Source organism: Urocampus carinirostris, chromosome 12 (genome assembly GCF_059441175.1).
Source record: "Urocampus carinirostris isolate Australia breed hairy pipefish chromosome 12, RoL_Ucar_1.0, whole genome shotgun sequence".
NCBI classification, from domain to species: Eukaryota; Metazoa; Chordata; class Actinopteri; order Syngnathiformes; family Syngnathidae; genus Urocampus; species Urocampus carinirostris.
In genome coordinates, this window is record NC_142360.1 from 33,531,852 (window position 1) to 33,547,588 (window position 15,737).

The 15,737-nt window shown below is 39.5% G+C and overlaps 1 protein-coding gene across 5 annotated transcripts in view; it reads right to left on the reverse strand.

The window, feature by feature from the left end:
* Positions 1 to 15,737, reverse strand: part of dab1a (DAB adaptor protein 1a) — a 411,680-nt gene that overhangs the window by 106,995 nt on the left and 288,948 nt on the right. For all 5 annotated transcript variants that reach the window (XM_088350331.1, XM_088350336.1, XM_088350335.1 and 2 more), the window contains one exon: positions 9,811 to 10,052. In XM_088350331.1, the coding sequence (XP_088206457.1) occupies positions 9,811 to 9,880 (70 nt within the window). In that variant the 5' untranslated portion in view covers positions 9,881 to 10,052. The remainder of the gene's footprint in view (positions 1 to 9,810; positions 10,053 to 15,737) is intronic.

Genomic DNA, 15,737 nt, shown 5'->3' on the forward strand with positions numbered 1-15,737 from the left:
CCTCCCGTCTCCATTACTGTAATGCACTACTCTCCGGTCTCCCGAAGTCTAGAATCAAGAGTCTTCAGCTGGTACAAAATGCTGCAGCGAGGCTTTTAACTAGGACAAAAAAGTCCGATCACATCACGCCGATTTTGGCTAACCTGCATTGGCTCCCTGTCAGCCTAAGATGTGATTTCAAGGTTCTCTTAGTATTATACAAAATCATACATGGACTTGCTCCCTCATATCTTTCAGATCTGATTTCCCCCTATGTTCCGGTCTGAAACCTTCGTTCTGGAAGAGCCGGTCTACTGGTGATCCCAAGAGCCAAGAAGTGTTCCGCAGGTTCGAGAGCGTTCTCCATCCGGGCACCGGTGCTGTGGAATGCTCTTCCCCTGAGATCCGATCTGCAACCTCAGTGGGAATGTTTAAATCTAAGCTTAAAACACACTTCTACTCTATAGCATATAAATAACCTATGCTTTTTGTGAACACTATCTCTGTATTATTTGTAATTGCAACATCCTTTGCTGTCTGGTAATCCTGAAAGGGGGATGCAACATGTGCAGCCCCTCCTCAAGGTTTCTTCATTTTCCTCATGTTGAGGTTTTTGAGTTTTTCCTTGCCCTCATGTTGTTTTCAGATCAGGGGATGTTGTAATAATAGTCTGAAATAATAGTATGTGCAATAACCTGTGCAGCCCTTTGAGATTATTTGTGATTAAGGGCTATACAAATAAAAATCACTTGACTTGACTTGACTTATTCTAGTAGTCATGTGGCCCATGAGCTCAAATGAGTTTGACACCAATTCCATAGATCTTCCAAAATGAAGCAGATGTAGAAGGACAAAAGAGTCAATGAAATGGAGGGCCATTCATATTTTTTGGGTCCCTCATGTCCACATTTTCCAACAATGACAACCGCAAAAGCACAAAATTCAATTAGATCTCGGGTTTGATTGGCGGGAACAGATCTGATTACCTCTCATGGAGAACGCGCAAACTAGCACAGACACACTAAAAGAAATCCCCGGGGACACATATTAAGCTGAATGACTGCAGCACCAGATAGACTGCACATGTGCGTAATAACCAAACCAAAGACGTTAATGTGGTGGATAATCACACACCAGAGACAAGCAAACGCACACACGCACAGTATTTTTTTATTTTATTCCGAGGCAGATGGGGTCGTGTGTGGGCCTTGTTTGGATAGTATCTGAATTACGATCAGTGCCATACAAACGGACAAGGCTATCAAGCGATTCCCGAAAGTTACACAGTTAGTTGGAAATTATTAGCCGCTGACACCTGTTCCGTCGATCCACATCAAATCTGCTCGGTCGGAAGTGGACGCATAAAATAATGTCTCAAGGGCGAAAGACAGAACAGGAAATCAGAAATGTTGTTGTGTCATGTCCTGCACGGTTGTCATGGCGCCCAGCTGGCCCCGCCCCTTGACACCGGCTGAGACGCATTGAACTGATTGCTTGTGGAGTACTTGAACGCACCTTTTGGGACTGCCCCGGGCCATTGCTTTACCGGTGTTGAAGACCTGTTCATGCCTGTTTGATCTGAGTAATCCCTAGTTTGTAATTTTGATTGCCTTTTAACCTGTTTTGTTTTGTCTTTGGTCCGTTTGTGTGTTGGACAACTTTTATTTCCTAATTAAAGTGACAGATCGTCTATGCATATGAGTTCCGACTTTCTGCTTCTCGGTCCGTTTCATGACAGTTGTATAGCTGCCCACTGTTACTTTATGACATTTCTATAAAAAAAGATAAAAGTTAGCCCCAGCCACCTGCTTAGTGTTGGACACAAAATTTGGTGGACTTGTCCAGTGTTACAGAAAGCTTGAAAAAGTCAGGGAGATGTACCGTAAATTCCGGACTATAAGCCACTACTTTTCCCCCAAACCTTAAACCCTGCGGCTTATTCAGTGATGCGGCCAATTTATGTAATTTTTCTAACAGCCGCCAGCGGCGCTCAGGTACAAAAAGGTAAGATTTAGACCGGTGGAATATATGCGCCGAGGAAGACTGCAACTTCTTAGCTGGTGCACAATTTAAATTAGCGTATACATATCCTCACAATGTAATTTGCAATAAGAAGGCACATGACGCAGCGTTCAAGCTAAAATCAATCGAGCAGTTAGATAGAGAAGGAAACAGAGATACTGTACGTAAAATTTACTTTGCGAGTGTGTTGCTTGCGGATCTTTGAATAAGGGAGCGAGGGACGACGTCTACATGACAAAGTCTCTTTCCCATATTGGGGAAGACGACTTTGATGAGGTCAGTTATAAGGAGGAAGATGAGGACGGTGTACCACCATTTTTAGAAGTCCCATATATTTTTTTTGACAGACCCGTTTTCTGTATTGCGAGCGTGTTCCTAGTAGCGTTTTGCTACCCTTCACAGGCACGGTTTGGGTTGAAAGTTATAATATTATAATTAAAGCTTTGAAAACTCTCTCGGTGTACCGTCTTTCTTTGTAAATATGTGTAACTGATGTATAATATGTATTTGCACCTCTATATTTTTGTAATGTATTTATTTGAGACACTTATTCTGATATGTTTTGCGAATTAAAAAAGAGGGGCGGAGCAAACGCGGGCTGACGGGAAGTGGGGTAAAGGTGAGTGAGACCTGTTGTCGCGGCGGACAATAGTGGATATATATTTTTCCCACCCTTACCTTTGGAAATATAGACTTTTTTCCCTTGGATTAGTTTCAACGGGTACCCGGACTCTGCAGGTCTGCATCAAACCCTAAGTACTTACTTACTGTTCATTTTGCCGGCTGTGGTCTTTGGACTGCGTACTTTGTATTCAGTTGCAACCGCGGGACTCAAAGCCGGATTTGGGCTAATTTTGTGATTGTGTTCCATGTTTTAATGTGGGCGCATGCGGCTTATATCCAGGTGCGGCTCACAACACGTGGAAAGCTTTCTCTCCTGGCTTTGATCTCTTTGATCTCCGGCAAAACTAACATAAAATGCGACAGAAACAAAATGAAAATAAATCCAAACAGCTTGCCCACATCATTTTTGCCGTTCCATGTATTCGGTTACTTGACAAAATTGAGTAATTTTATTCATATTTAGTTTATTTTGTCTTTTATTAGCAGATTTGGTATCGGAGTAATCAAAAGTAATTGAAAGTAATCGGGTTAAAGTAACCCTGCCCAACCCCGTATATATATATATATATATATATATATATAAAATAATATATATGTAATATAAATAGAAGGAACTGCTTCTCAAAAGTTATGAAGAAACTGAGGTATCACCTCATTGGGCATTCAGGAGCAATTTTGAGGGTGAGATGGACCCAATCTTGACGGATTTATCTGGGATTAAATGGGACTTTCACTCAGAGAATCGCTTGACCGCTACTAATAGCGTCGGCCTCCGTACCGAAAAGAAAAAAGAGCTGCTCATCTTCAAAACGACAAAGATCGGAGGTTGTCTCTTCCTTTGTGTGATAATTCAATTAAAAAAACAGAGGAGATATACACACACGCCACAAGAAAGTCCCGAAAGAAGTGACACAGTGTGCGATGGAGGCTTGCGTGTTCACGTCTAAAGTGAAGCTGAGAGACAATGAAATGGCGGCGCCTCATATTTATGGCTGTTCCTCCCGCAAGGTCTCTCAGAAGTCAGGACGAGGAGGAGTGATGAAGCCGTTTTTTAGGGCCGGATGACGAAGGACAACATTCATGATCAGGTTGACAACAAACAGGAGCAAAGTTCTCTATTGTTGAATTGGACTATTGTAATGCTCAGAAGCAATGTTCCCTCTAATTTTCCACGGGTCTGAGCGTTCATACAAAGTCGGTGAGCAACGCTTGAAACAATAGTGAGCAACGGCAATCCCAAGTATGGCAACTAAATCATTATCAAACATGTCCAAAACTTGACATCAAGTTACATTTTGCTGAGTTTCCGACAATGAAAAAAAAAAAGTTCACTTTTGAATGAATTGACTAATGCATTATTGCAAAGGTTGTACGGCCTACAAACGTCATTTGTTTTTACAAGTCTTTCACAAGATTTTGATTTTTTTTTTCCTGGTATCTTTTGACGCATAATACGAACATTTTTGGGAGCTTATTTAGTCGGTTGCATGATACAGAACTGTATTTAACCACATTTTTTTAGTGGAAGTACAATGTTGGCAACAAGATTGACTTGGTAAAATTGGAAATTATTTGAATGCAACACAAACATTTTCTCCTTTTTCCCTGTTTTTTTTCTATTTTTTTTCTATTCCTTTAAAAAAATCTCATTGTGTTTTTTTTCCGAGCTGTTACTTTTTTTCTTTTTGTTCTCTATTTACTTTTTTTCTTTTGTTTCTTTCTTTTCTTTTTTTCTGGCTTTTTTCTTATTTTTTCCATCTTTTTTCTCTTCCTTTTGTTTCTTTTTTTCTCAGCTTTTCACCACTTTTTCATTTTGGTATTTTTTTTGTTCAATTCCCCCCTTTCTTTTAAATCATTTTGTGCACAATTTTACATAATATTTGCTTGTATAGGGATTAAAGAAGCAAAAACAACCTGAAGAGCCGGTTGGGACCTGAAAGAGCCGGTTTTCATTAGTGAGCCGAGCCAAAGAGGCCGGTTCTCGAAAAACTCTACTGACCTTTCTTTTCAACTTCGTTCGACATTGACTTCAAAATACCGCATTTAGAAAACAGTGTCAGTGTAGTTTTACCTTCATGCGCTGTAACTTTGACTTAATTCGCTTCTTAATTAGCAATTTTGAGCCCTGATTTTTGTGCGCTGGCTAGATTTTCTTGTGCGCTGAGAATGTGCAGGCAGTGCGCAATTGCGCACCCGCGCAGCTTGGAGGGAACATTGCTCAGAAGACTGTGTTTGAAAGTGAAAGCAAGAATGAGTGAGGATAGGAGGAAAACTTTTTCACGTTAGTCGGGGTTTGTAATGCCTTTTTCATGGCCAAACTTCAGCAATTTTTAATCACTTTCAAAGGCACTTTTCTAATTTACCCAGTAGCATTAAAATAAACAATCATCTATTTACGATTTATGGAGGCTTTTTTATCCTACATGTGCTGTTATCAACAGAGCTGGGTAGGGTTACTTTAACTTGATTACTTTCAATTACTTTTGGATTACTCCAATACCAAATATGCTAATAAAAGACAAAAGAAACTAAATATGAATAAAATTACTAAATTTTGTGCAGGCTTGGGGAGTAACGGAACACATGGAACGGCAAAAATGATGTTGGCAAGCTGTTTGGATTTATTTTCATTTTGTTTCTGTCGCATTTTATGTTCGTTTTGCCGGAGATCAAAGAGATCAAAGCCAGGAGAGAAAGCTTACCACGTGTTGTGAGTCATCATTTTATTCATATTTAGTTTCTTTTGTCTTTTATTAGCATATTTGGGATTGGAGTAATCCAAAAGTAATCAAGTTAAAGTAACCCTACCCAACCCTGGTTATCAACACATGTGGTTTTTAGATCTTGAGTAAATCCCCATAAAGGTGATGCGTAAAAATTACTTTTTAATTCATATTTCCAGTTGCAAAAGGTTCTTCCCAATACAAGCACTGAGAAACATTTTTTGCATGGCCCATAATAAATCTCCATAATTGATACGTAATCCTTGAGCTAATACACATTTTGTACCAGCTGATCTTCCTTTTCGTGTCATAGTTAGACCCATTGTTGAAATGTAATATTTATTTTACACATTTTACAGCATGGAAAACTGTCATACGATTGTGTGCCATGGTCATCCTCCAACAAAACCATATTAAAACAAAAATAGATGTCCATCCCCCAACTGTTTCAATTTGTAAATACTTTTGAAGGAGGGCTATGGTGCTGCTCGTCAGTGCTTAAGAGCCGCATGTTACTCCTGAGCCGCAGGTTGCCGATCCCTGCACTACACAATAAAGTAACATCTAGAGTTGCCACTGGTCCGCCCTACTGCTACTTTGACAACTAGACGAACAACTCTGCTAACCCACCGCTTCAGACGCTGTAGCATGACAACGCCAGGTCCATTAGCCATGAACCGATGACCTGGAGCTACAACTCAAGGGAAACTGATGCATTCGGGGTGTTTTTTTTTTTTAATCATTGCGGAGATCTGGCTCAATTAGCTTGCAGCTAGCCTGACGCTCTCTAAATGGCTTTCTTACACTGATTGCCGATTGAGCGCAGCTGCAGTGGCTTAATTAGTGCCAACAGCCCGGACAGCTGATTGGCTGCCACTCTCTTTTTAAACCCCGGCTTCCTCTTGGAAGCCGTCAGATCGTTATGCGAGCTGTTGTCTTCAGCTCATCTGACTCTGTTTTTGCCCTGCTTTTTTCTGCCTGATCTTTGTTGCCAACCTTTTTACGGACCTGACTACGCCCCGATCTGCCTGCCTGTTACCTGACCTGTTTTGCCCCGTTACCTGCCTACCTCCTGTTACCGACCCCGCTTACGAACTCGACACCGCCTTTAATCTCCAGCCATCGGATCGTGGAAACAAGCCATACTCTCCCTCTTATTCAATAAAAACTGAGAAAATGAGCGCTATCGGGTCCTGTGTCCGTTTCTGGTCTGTGACACCCCCATTTGTTTTATTTTTGCAAAATAACAATAAAACAATTCATTCAACTGTAATTATGTGTTGTGTATTATTATTAGTGGAACTGTAAATTTCATTTTTGTTACAGACATATACCCTTATTTGGTAATGATGCATCTCAACGGAAGTTCAAACCTTGGAGGCTTGAAATGAAATGAAAAGATCTGCATTTATTCAGCGCTTTTCAAGTCAAGACTTCCCAAAACGCTTTACAGTGTGCTTCACATTTCCCAATAGCGGCCGTGCAGCCATGTAAGGAGCTAACCTGCTTATTGGGGGTATTAGGGGTTCAGTGTCTTACCCAAGGACACTTTGACATGTAACACGGAGGAGCCGGGATTCGAACTGCGATCTCTTGATCCCAAGACGAGCGCTCTACCTCCTGAGCCACTTCCGCCCCGCTTAAACGAAGATGGTACTTTGCGGATTTTCACTCTTTGCGAGTGTTTCTCATTAACCGCAAAAATTGTGAGATCTCTGTATTTTGAGACAATGATTTTCGTCAGGGATCAATAAAAGTGATGTAGCAGTCACAAGGTTGAGGGTGCTATGCATTTTTGCGTGTGAGGAAGTGAAAAGGCAAACAGGAGATGTTAAAGCACCCTCAAGTCTCGTTGCTGACGGCAAACAATTCATCTTACCTCCCTTGTGCCCTTCCGGGCTTCAATTCTTGCCAAGTATGTGAATGATTGTGTGATATTGTGTGTGTGTGTGAGTGCATTTGCAAGAATGTGCCTCCATTTCCCCCAAATAGAGAGCAGTTTGAATGATGAACATGATTTCCATTGTGGCCAAACAAAGGTGTTTCTGACATAAGGGCACCTGCTCACAGATTCTCAAGTGCGCACCTGACACCTGCGTGTGAGCTTGCGTATCAGCTGTGGCTACATCCGTTTTTTTCCTTTTTCTCTTTTTTAAATGCTGCATCCATCAGGTGCTCATTGGGTGAGCGCTACATGTTGCTCCCACTATGAGCCAGGTGGCTGGAGGCGGATTTGGCCCCTGACAACCCACATGCACACTTACAAACACAACTACCTGCTCGCCGATTCCAAGGGCAGACACCTCTCGTGCTTTTGATACATGGAATTTCGTTTAATGTTTTTATCGATGCGTCGGCAAAGAATATCTGCAGCATCAACACTTTAAGAAAGCATTTCTGCTTGTTTACATTGATGTGAATAGCAAATGTTTTTACAGGCAAGCAGGGTTGGGTTGGGTTACTTTAACTGGATTACTTTCAATGACTTTTGGATTACTCCAATACCAAATATGCTAATAAAAGACAAAAGAAACTAAATATGAATAAAATTACTAATTTTTGTGCAGGCTTGGGGGGTAACGGAATACATGGAATTGCAAAAATGATGTTGGCAAGCTGATTTATTTTCATTTTGTTTCTGTCGCATTTTATGTTAGTTTTGCCGGAGATCAAAGAGATCAAAGCCAGGAGAGAAAGCTTACCACTTGTTGTGGGTCATAATTTTACTTATATTTAGTTTATTTTGTCTTTTATTAGCATATTTGGTCTTGGAGTAATCCAAAAGTAATTGAAAGTAATCCAGTTAAAGTAACCCTACCCAACCCTGCAGGCAAGTACCCAAAAGGAGCGTTTCTAGTTACGTCTCTCTAGTAAAGAAAAACAAATACTTAAAAGGTGATCATCATCTGTATATATATATATATATATATATATATATATATATATATATATATATATATATATATATATATATATATATATATATATATATATATATATATATTTCTCTCTCTCTCTCTCTCTCTCTCTCTCTCTCTCTCTCTCTCTCTATATATATATATATATATATATATATATATATATATATATATATATATAGATAGATATCTATATCTATATATATATCTATATAGATAGATATCTATATCTATATCTATATATATATATATATATATATATATATATATATATATATATATATATATATATATATGGATATATAACTCAGATGTGAACACATGTATACAAATACATATGATTAAACAAAGTTAATAAATCTAAACTATCCCCAGTGTTCAATATTAGACCACTAGATGGTACTGTATTGTTTAATGTGAATGAAAATCTGTGCCAATATCACAGCGTAGCAGCAAAATACCAGAAAACACATGGTGGTGACTTCTAGGTAAGGATTTTACTATGTAAAGTACAAACTTCTTGACCTATGATTTTTTTATGAAAATAAATATTGTTATGATAGTTTGTATTCTTGCCTAGTATTAAAAACAATGGCTATTTTTACTGAATAAAAGGTTTCTTGTATCACTGGTAAGCATTAAATATTACACACTGTTCCTTTAAAAGAAGGTCAATTTTCTTACATTAAATATGACTTCTTTTTTTTATTATAATATCGTAGTTGGTTAATCGTGAAAAAACTATTCAAATGATCACCTGATGGTCATTTTTTATTTTATTTAAAAAATAAGTAAAACATTTTATGATCTTCAAAATAATTGGAGATGCTGCTAATTTAAAGATTATTTTTGAGTGAAAATATTAAAAAAAAAAGGTAAAAAATGTACGGTAATTAGGAATATAATGATTGGCCAATGGGACAACAATTAGAAACCCGCCCATTCTTTATATACGCACATACAAATCACTGTTATGTGAAAAAAAACGTATCTCATGTTGTTGTTTAGCTACTTTACCTTTATGATTTGCACAATATGAAGAATTTGTAGGGACAAAATTGTGAAATATTTACCTTGAAAACATGATCATAAAGGCAAAAATGTAAAAAGAATATACAAAAATGAAAATACATTTTTATTATAGGACAGCAAGTATTTCCTAACGTTCTTCATCTTATATTCCTCTTTCAGGTCTTTTTACATGTTTATCCTGGACTTTCATAACTAATCTTGTTGTAAACAATGTTCACTATGTTGTTATGAATGACAACAAATAAGATAAATTAGAATATGCAAACCATGACTCCTCATGATAAGGACCATAGTAGTACATTTTTGGATAGCTTAGATGGAAATGTGAATAAAAACAATGATATTTTTTTCTGCTGTTGGGACCAATCTGGGAAAAGTCATAATCTAGGTTTCTTTTTCAGTTTTTTTTCTGTTTTGTTTCAACACAGTGGCGGGTCATTTTGACCAGAGGTCAACAGGAGAGTTTTAACAAGCTATTTTGACTCAAGTAACATAAGTTCCCTTGACTGTACCTTTCCTCCTTGAGTCCCGCCTGAGGCTGCCAGGTCGGACCGCCGGCTGGAGTTCCGTCTCTGTGGACATCCTGGGGAGTCGGACCGGTCTCGGCTGGGGCGGGTATGTGCTGGGGCGCCGGGTGTGCAAGGGTACGTGGCGTGGCGGCGCCGGGTGTGCGTGTCTGGGCGCACGGGTTCATGGGAGGGAGGTAGGCGGGGTTTCAGCCCTGATGTGGCGTCCGGCGCACAACAACGCCGAGCTGCATCAACAAGAAATGGAAAATAATGTTACTAAAGTATAATCAGTGTAAAAGACAATTTGGGGTTTACAACATATTGGCTTAACACAATTGAAATGCAAAGGAAGAACCTTGGAAGTAAAAGTTTGCCCATCCCTCCCAGTATTCATTTTACCTCTAAAAGGGATGGGTCCCGGGGACTCGCATGCTCAAAAATCTATGGGCCCCAACAGAAATCTATGGGACCCCAAAATTTTGTGTGCTCCATGCCCTTACAACTGTCGTATTTTCCCTTACAAAATACAAAAAATCTTTTTTTTTTCAAACATGTTTATTTATGTAGTTTAACATGTTATATTATACATGTGTTTCCCTTTATCATATATATTGTTAATGTACATTTTGTTGTGAGACACTGAGTTGCTCGACATGAATGAGGTTTATTATTAAAAACAGTTAAAAAATGAAGTCGCTTGGACGTTCACTGTAGAAGGAAAAAATACATGCAAATGATTAAGTAGAATAATACATTTTCTTATTCAAATTATTAATTCATTTTCTGCATTAAATTATTGTTGGTAATATACTGATTAAAAGGGATCACCACAAACCTGTCTTTTTTCATTTTCTCCTTTTATACTTCCTTTTTTTCTTAACTTCTTTATACAACACAATCATTCGTCAATATAATGCATCAAAGCAATCAAATAATGCATCAAAGCAAGTGAGCCGTTTGAGAGCCGGCTCTTTAACGAGTTGAGCCGAAAAAGCCGGTTCTCTAAGAAGAGACAGACTTTCAGTACACAACTCAAACTCGAGATCGGCGTGCAGACGAAAACAGGAACCGCGAGACCAAAACAACAATGGAGGATCTGCCTGACGAAAAGTTTGGAGTGCGGTAAATCTTTGTTAAAAAATGATAAGGACAATTTCGTGTCAAAAAAGTTGCGTCCCGGGGACGCACGTTGATTCGACACGATGCGTCCCCAGCAAAAACAATGCGTCTAGGACGCAGGGACGCGGGCAAACGAGAACACTGCCTTCCATAAGGGCAAGTTTATTGTGATTTTTGGCAGGCATGACAATAAACTGCAATAGGGCTTGAATGCAGGTTTCCTGTGGTAACAGTGGAGACCCGCTAGACTTTTCCTGTCAATATCACATCTCAGAAATAGACATTGCTTTGATAATGTTGCTGACATCGTCAAACTTTGGAACGCGACAAAAATAACTCACAAGTCGAAATAACTTGTAGAGTTTTTCAGACTATAAGACACATTATTTATGGCTAACTATGATTTTAACATTTTAAAATGCACTTGAAAATTGTGTATCGTCTTACTTTAAAACACGCATAATTTTCTTAAAAGCAGCAAATCTGAATTCATTGTCATTCTTCAACACTAAAAACAAGCGTCATCACATTCTACATAACTAGTTTATTTTTTCATCCAAATGTTTATTTCTACCCTGAAAAATGTAAATGTTTTCTTGTACACCGTCATCGCCGGACAATACCTTATTATGCGAAAGCTATTATTTTCATATTTGATAGTGAAAAGTATTGCATCATTTTTTTCCCTCTTCTTCTTCGCTGAAAATTATTGTCTTCAGAGCCGAAATCTAGCTTTCCTTATGCCAAGATCTCTCTCTCATCTCATCTCATTAGCTACACCGCTTATCCTCAGTAGGGTCGCAGGGGTGCTGGAGCCCATCCCAGCAATCATCGGGCAGTGTGCAGGGGACACCCTGAACTGGTTGCCAGCCAATCGCAGGGCACACGGGGACAGACAACTCACTCGCTCATTCACACCTAGGGACAATTTGGACCGGCCAATTCACCTGAAATGCATGTTTTTGGAATGTGGGAGGAAACCGGAGTGCCTGGAGGGAACCCACGCAAGCACAGGGAGAACATACAAACTCTGCACAGAAAGTCTGGAGCTGGATTTGAACCCACACAGGAGGTCCCAAAGACATGAACTGTGCCGCACATGCGCTAACCACTGCGCCGCCGTGCTTGCTGCCAAGATCTCGTGTCACCCTTTTCCAGTCTCTTTAAAAGTAAGCATTGTTTTCTTCTATGCTATAATTGAGTAGCTATTTTTTCCCGTTATTTTTCCCCAAAATAATGCTGTTGACTTTTACTCAGGAAAAAACTGACTGTGGAGAAAAACTAGCCTTGCCATCATAAAAGAAATAATATAAAAAAATTTGACTTTTACTCCTGTGCGATTTTTGTTTTGTTTTTTTCCTGCCTACAGCCACTAACACTCCTTATAAACTTTAAAAAATGAAAATGAAATTATCAGCATGTATATAGCGCTTTTCAAGTCAAGACTTCCCAAAGCGCTTTACAGTGTGCTTCACATTTCCCAACAGCGGCCGTGCAGCCATGTAATGCTTATTGGGGACATTAGGGGTTCAGTGTCTTGCCCAAGGACACTTCGACATGTAACACGGAGGAGCCGGGATTCGAACTGCGACCTCTTGATCCCAAGACGAGCGCTCTACCTCCTGAGCCACTGCCGCCCTCATTTATAATCCAAATTCACTGCTGATAAGTTTGAATATGTTCTACTTACATTTTAAGAGCATGCAAGTTTCACGTGTGTTGTCCATATTTAAAATGACATTCTTTGTTTTATAGTTGAGACACTTTTGAGAGGGAAATGAAATGGCTGCACGAATCATTCTTCAACAAAGGATAACCTGCACTCTGCAAAGTGAAGGGGCACCGATTCTTCTTGCTACTTGAAATATTCTAGTCGTTCCTTCCGAGCAAAACAAGGAAAACAATTGGTGCCGGACCTCACGCTTCATATCTGAGTTTTAGCACAAAGCGTGTTTACCGACCGCTGTCAATACCAGTCAAAAACCTCTACGATTTGCGGTGCCAACATTCAGAAAAAAAAGCGAAAGCGGTCAAGCGTCTGCAGGTGCCAAAACAAGTGAATAAATCACTGAGCAGCAACGAGTTTCCCCTAAGAATATCGGCCCTGACCCCCGCACTTCTCCGTCTAGCCTTGCTCGAGTGCAATCTTGAACAAAATGAAAAGCGGCCGCGGCTAGAGGAGGACGAGGTCGGGGGGGGAATCTCTCGACAACCCTAGCCCGCCCCTCTACGTATTTTCTATGTGAATAACCCCCCCTGCCGTAAGCCTCGGGCGGAAACAGATGAATTGAGAGCCTTTTAATTTGCTGCCGACAGAACAGAACAGAGTCCATTTAATTTCACCAGCCGAGGCCGTGTCGGCAAAACGCTGACAATATTCTTTATCTGGTCCAAACACACTGGAAAAGTGCGAGTCACTCCAATTACAGGCATTATCTGCAGGGCTGCTCCAGCAAATGGATGGATGGAGAGACAGAGAGAAAGAGAGAGAGGGAGTGTTTTAGGCGGAGAGAGATGAGTGGGAAGAAAAGTAAAGGGTGAGAAAACACAGAGGACGGTAATAAACAAGGAATAAAGGAGGGAGGGAGGGAAGCGGAGCAAAAGAGAGTAAAATCAGGGGAGAAAGGGTGCAGCACAAAACCTTTACACAGTCCTCCCACTCTTCCCTTTGTGGCCTGCAATTTTCCCCTTTGGAGCTTGGTTAATCTTCCACTTGGACCTTAAAACACAAATTCACACACAAACACACCCAATTTACTCGGTGGTCACTGCAGAACAGTGTTGGGAATAAAGCCATTACGTAAAAGGGTAGTCTAATTAATTGTTTTTTTCGCCGTTACCCTTACTGATGGTCAAAAGTGGTGCATTTCTTTGGCTGTAGAAGGCCAATGGTGACGTGCCCCCGCAATCAATGTTCCCTCTAAGCTGCGCGCTTGCGCAATCGCCCACTGCCTGCACATTCTCAGCGCACAAGAAAATCTAGCCAGCGCACAAAAATCAGGGTTTGAAATTGCTAATTAAGAAGCGAATTAAGTCAAAGTTACAGTGCATGAACGTAAAAATACACGGGTTGCCCTGACGTAGTGTCCTAAATGCGGTATTTTGAAGTAAAAAGGAACGAAGATGAAAAGTAAAGTCAGTAGAGTTTTTCGAGAACCGGCTTCTTCGGCTTGGCTCACTAAAGGGAACCGGCTCTTTCGGGTCTCAAACGGCTCTTCAGGTTGTTTTTGCTTCTTTAATCCCTTTACGACCAAATATTATGTAAACTTGTGCACAAAATGACTTAAAGAAAGAGGGGGAAATAGAACAAAAAGAAAAAAATACAAAAATGAAAAAGTAGTGAAAAGCTGAGAAAAAAGAAACAACGAAGAGAAAAAAGAAGGAAAAAAGAAAGAAACAAAGGAAAAAAAGTAAATAGAGAACAAAAAGAAAAAAAGTAACAGCTAGGAAAAAATAAACACAATGAGATTTTTTTAAAAGAATTAAAAAAAATAGAAAAAAAAAACAGGGAAAAAGAAGAAAAAGTTTGTGTTGCATCCAAATAATTTCCAATTATACCAAGTCAATCTTGTTGTCAACATTGCACTTCCACTAAAAAATGTGATTAAATACAGTTGAGTATCGTGCAACCGACTAAATAAGCCCCCAAAAATGTTAGCATTATGCCACAAAAGATACTAGGAAAACAAAAGAAATGGAAATCTTGTGAAAGAATTGTTGTAAAAACAAATGGCGTTTGTAGGCCGTACAACCTTTGCAATAATACATTAGTCAATTCATTCAAAAGTAAAAAAATGTTTTGCATTGCCGGAAACTCAGCAAAATGTAACTTGATGTCAAGTTTTGGACATGTTTGATAATGATTTAGTTGCCACACTTGGGATTGCTGTTGCTCACTGTTGTTTCAAGCGTTGCTCACCGACTTTGTGTGAACGCTTAGACCCGTGGAAAATTACAGGGAACATTGCCCGCAAACCTGCCACTGTTTTCAGCGGCACGCTTTTCCGCTCTCCTCCGGGTTTTTTACGTCACGTGTTATAGGATCATGTCACCCCTCAAAATCCCCACTAACATATAGTTAAAATATTTTCTGTGTTTTTCAGTGTTAATGTGTTTGTATAAAATGTTAAGGTTATTTTTTCTTATTTTATCTCTCTTTTTCCTTTTGTTGTTGTATTTTTACTTTTGTTTCTTTTTTTCCCATTTTTGTCATTTTATTCTTTGTTTTTCTCCCTTTTTAAGTAATTCCATGCAAAATGTTATGTAATAATTCGTAATGTAGGGATTAAAGCAAGAGAAACAACTCGAATAGCCTTTTGGGACACAAATGAGCCCAACTCTTTTAAGTCAGGCCAGCCAAAAAAAAAAGTTCCCTAAAAATAGTCGCAATTCCCATCTTTAAGTAAACTCCGGGTCAATTACATCACCGCGGTGTTTCGTAATTGCTCAGACATTTTCAAATTCTTTCTCATATAACTTCTTTTTAAATTAAATGAAATATTTACTTTCTCAGGTAACTAGGTAGGGAGCGATGATGCTTCATAGGACATTGTCATACAAACTAACGCCAGCTGTCGTTATTCACAAGGATAGAAGAAATGCAACGGCAAAGCAAAGCCCCCGCAGAGCGCTGTTGGCGTCATTTTTAAGAAGACACTTTTCAATCCTTGAGAACACATCAAGCACATCAAGGATCTCAGGAAACTCAGATAAAGAGTTAATTGTTGGAAAATTCCACCTACACAACCTGAATGCAAGCAGTCCAACACGTTCCAAGCACAACAGCTGCTAGTTTGCGGCAAAAAGGAAGT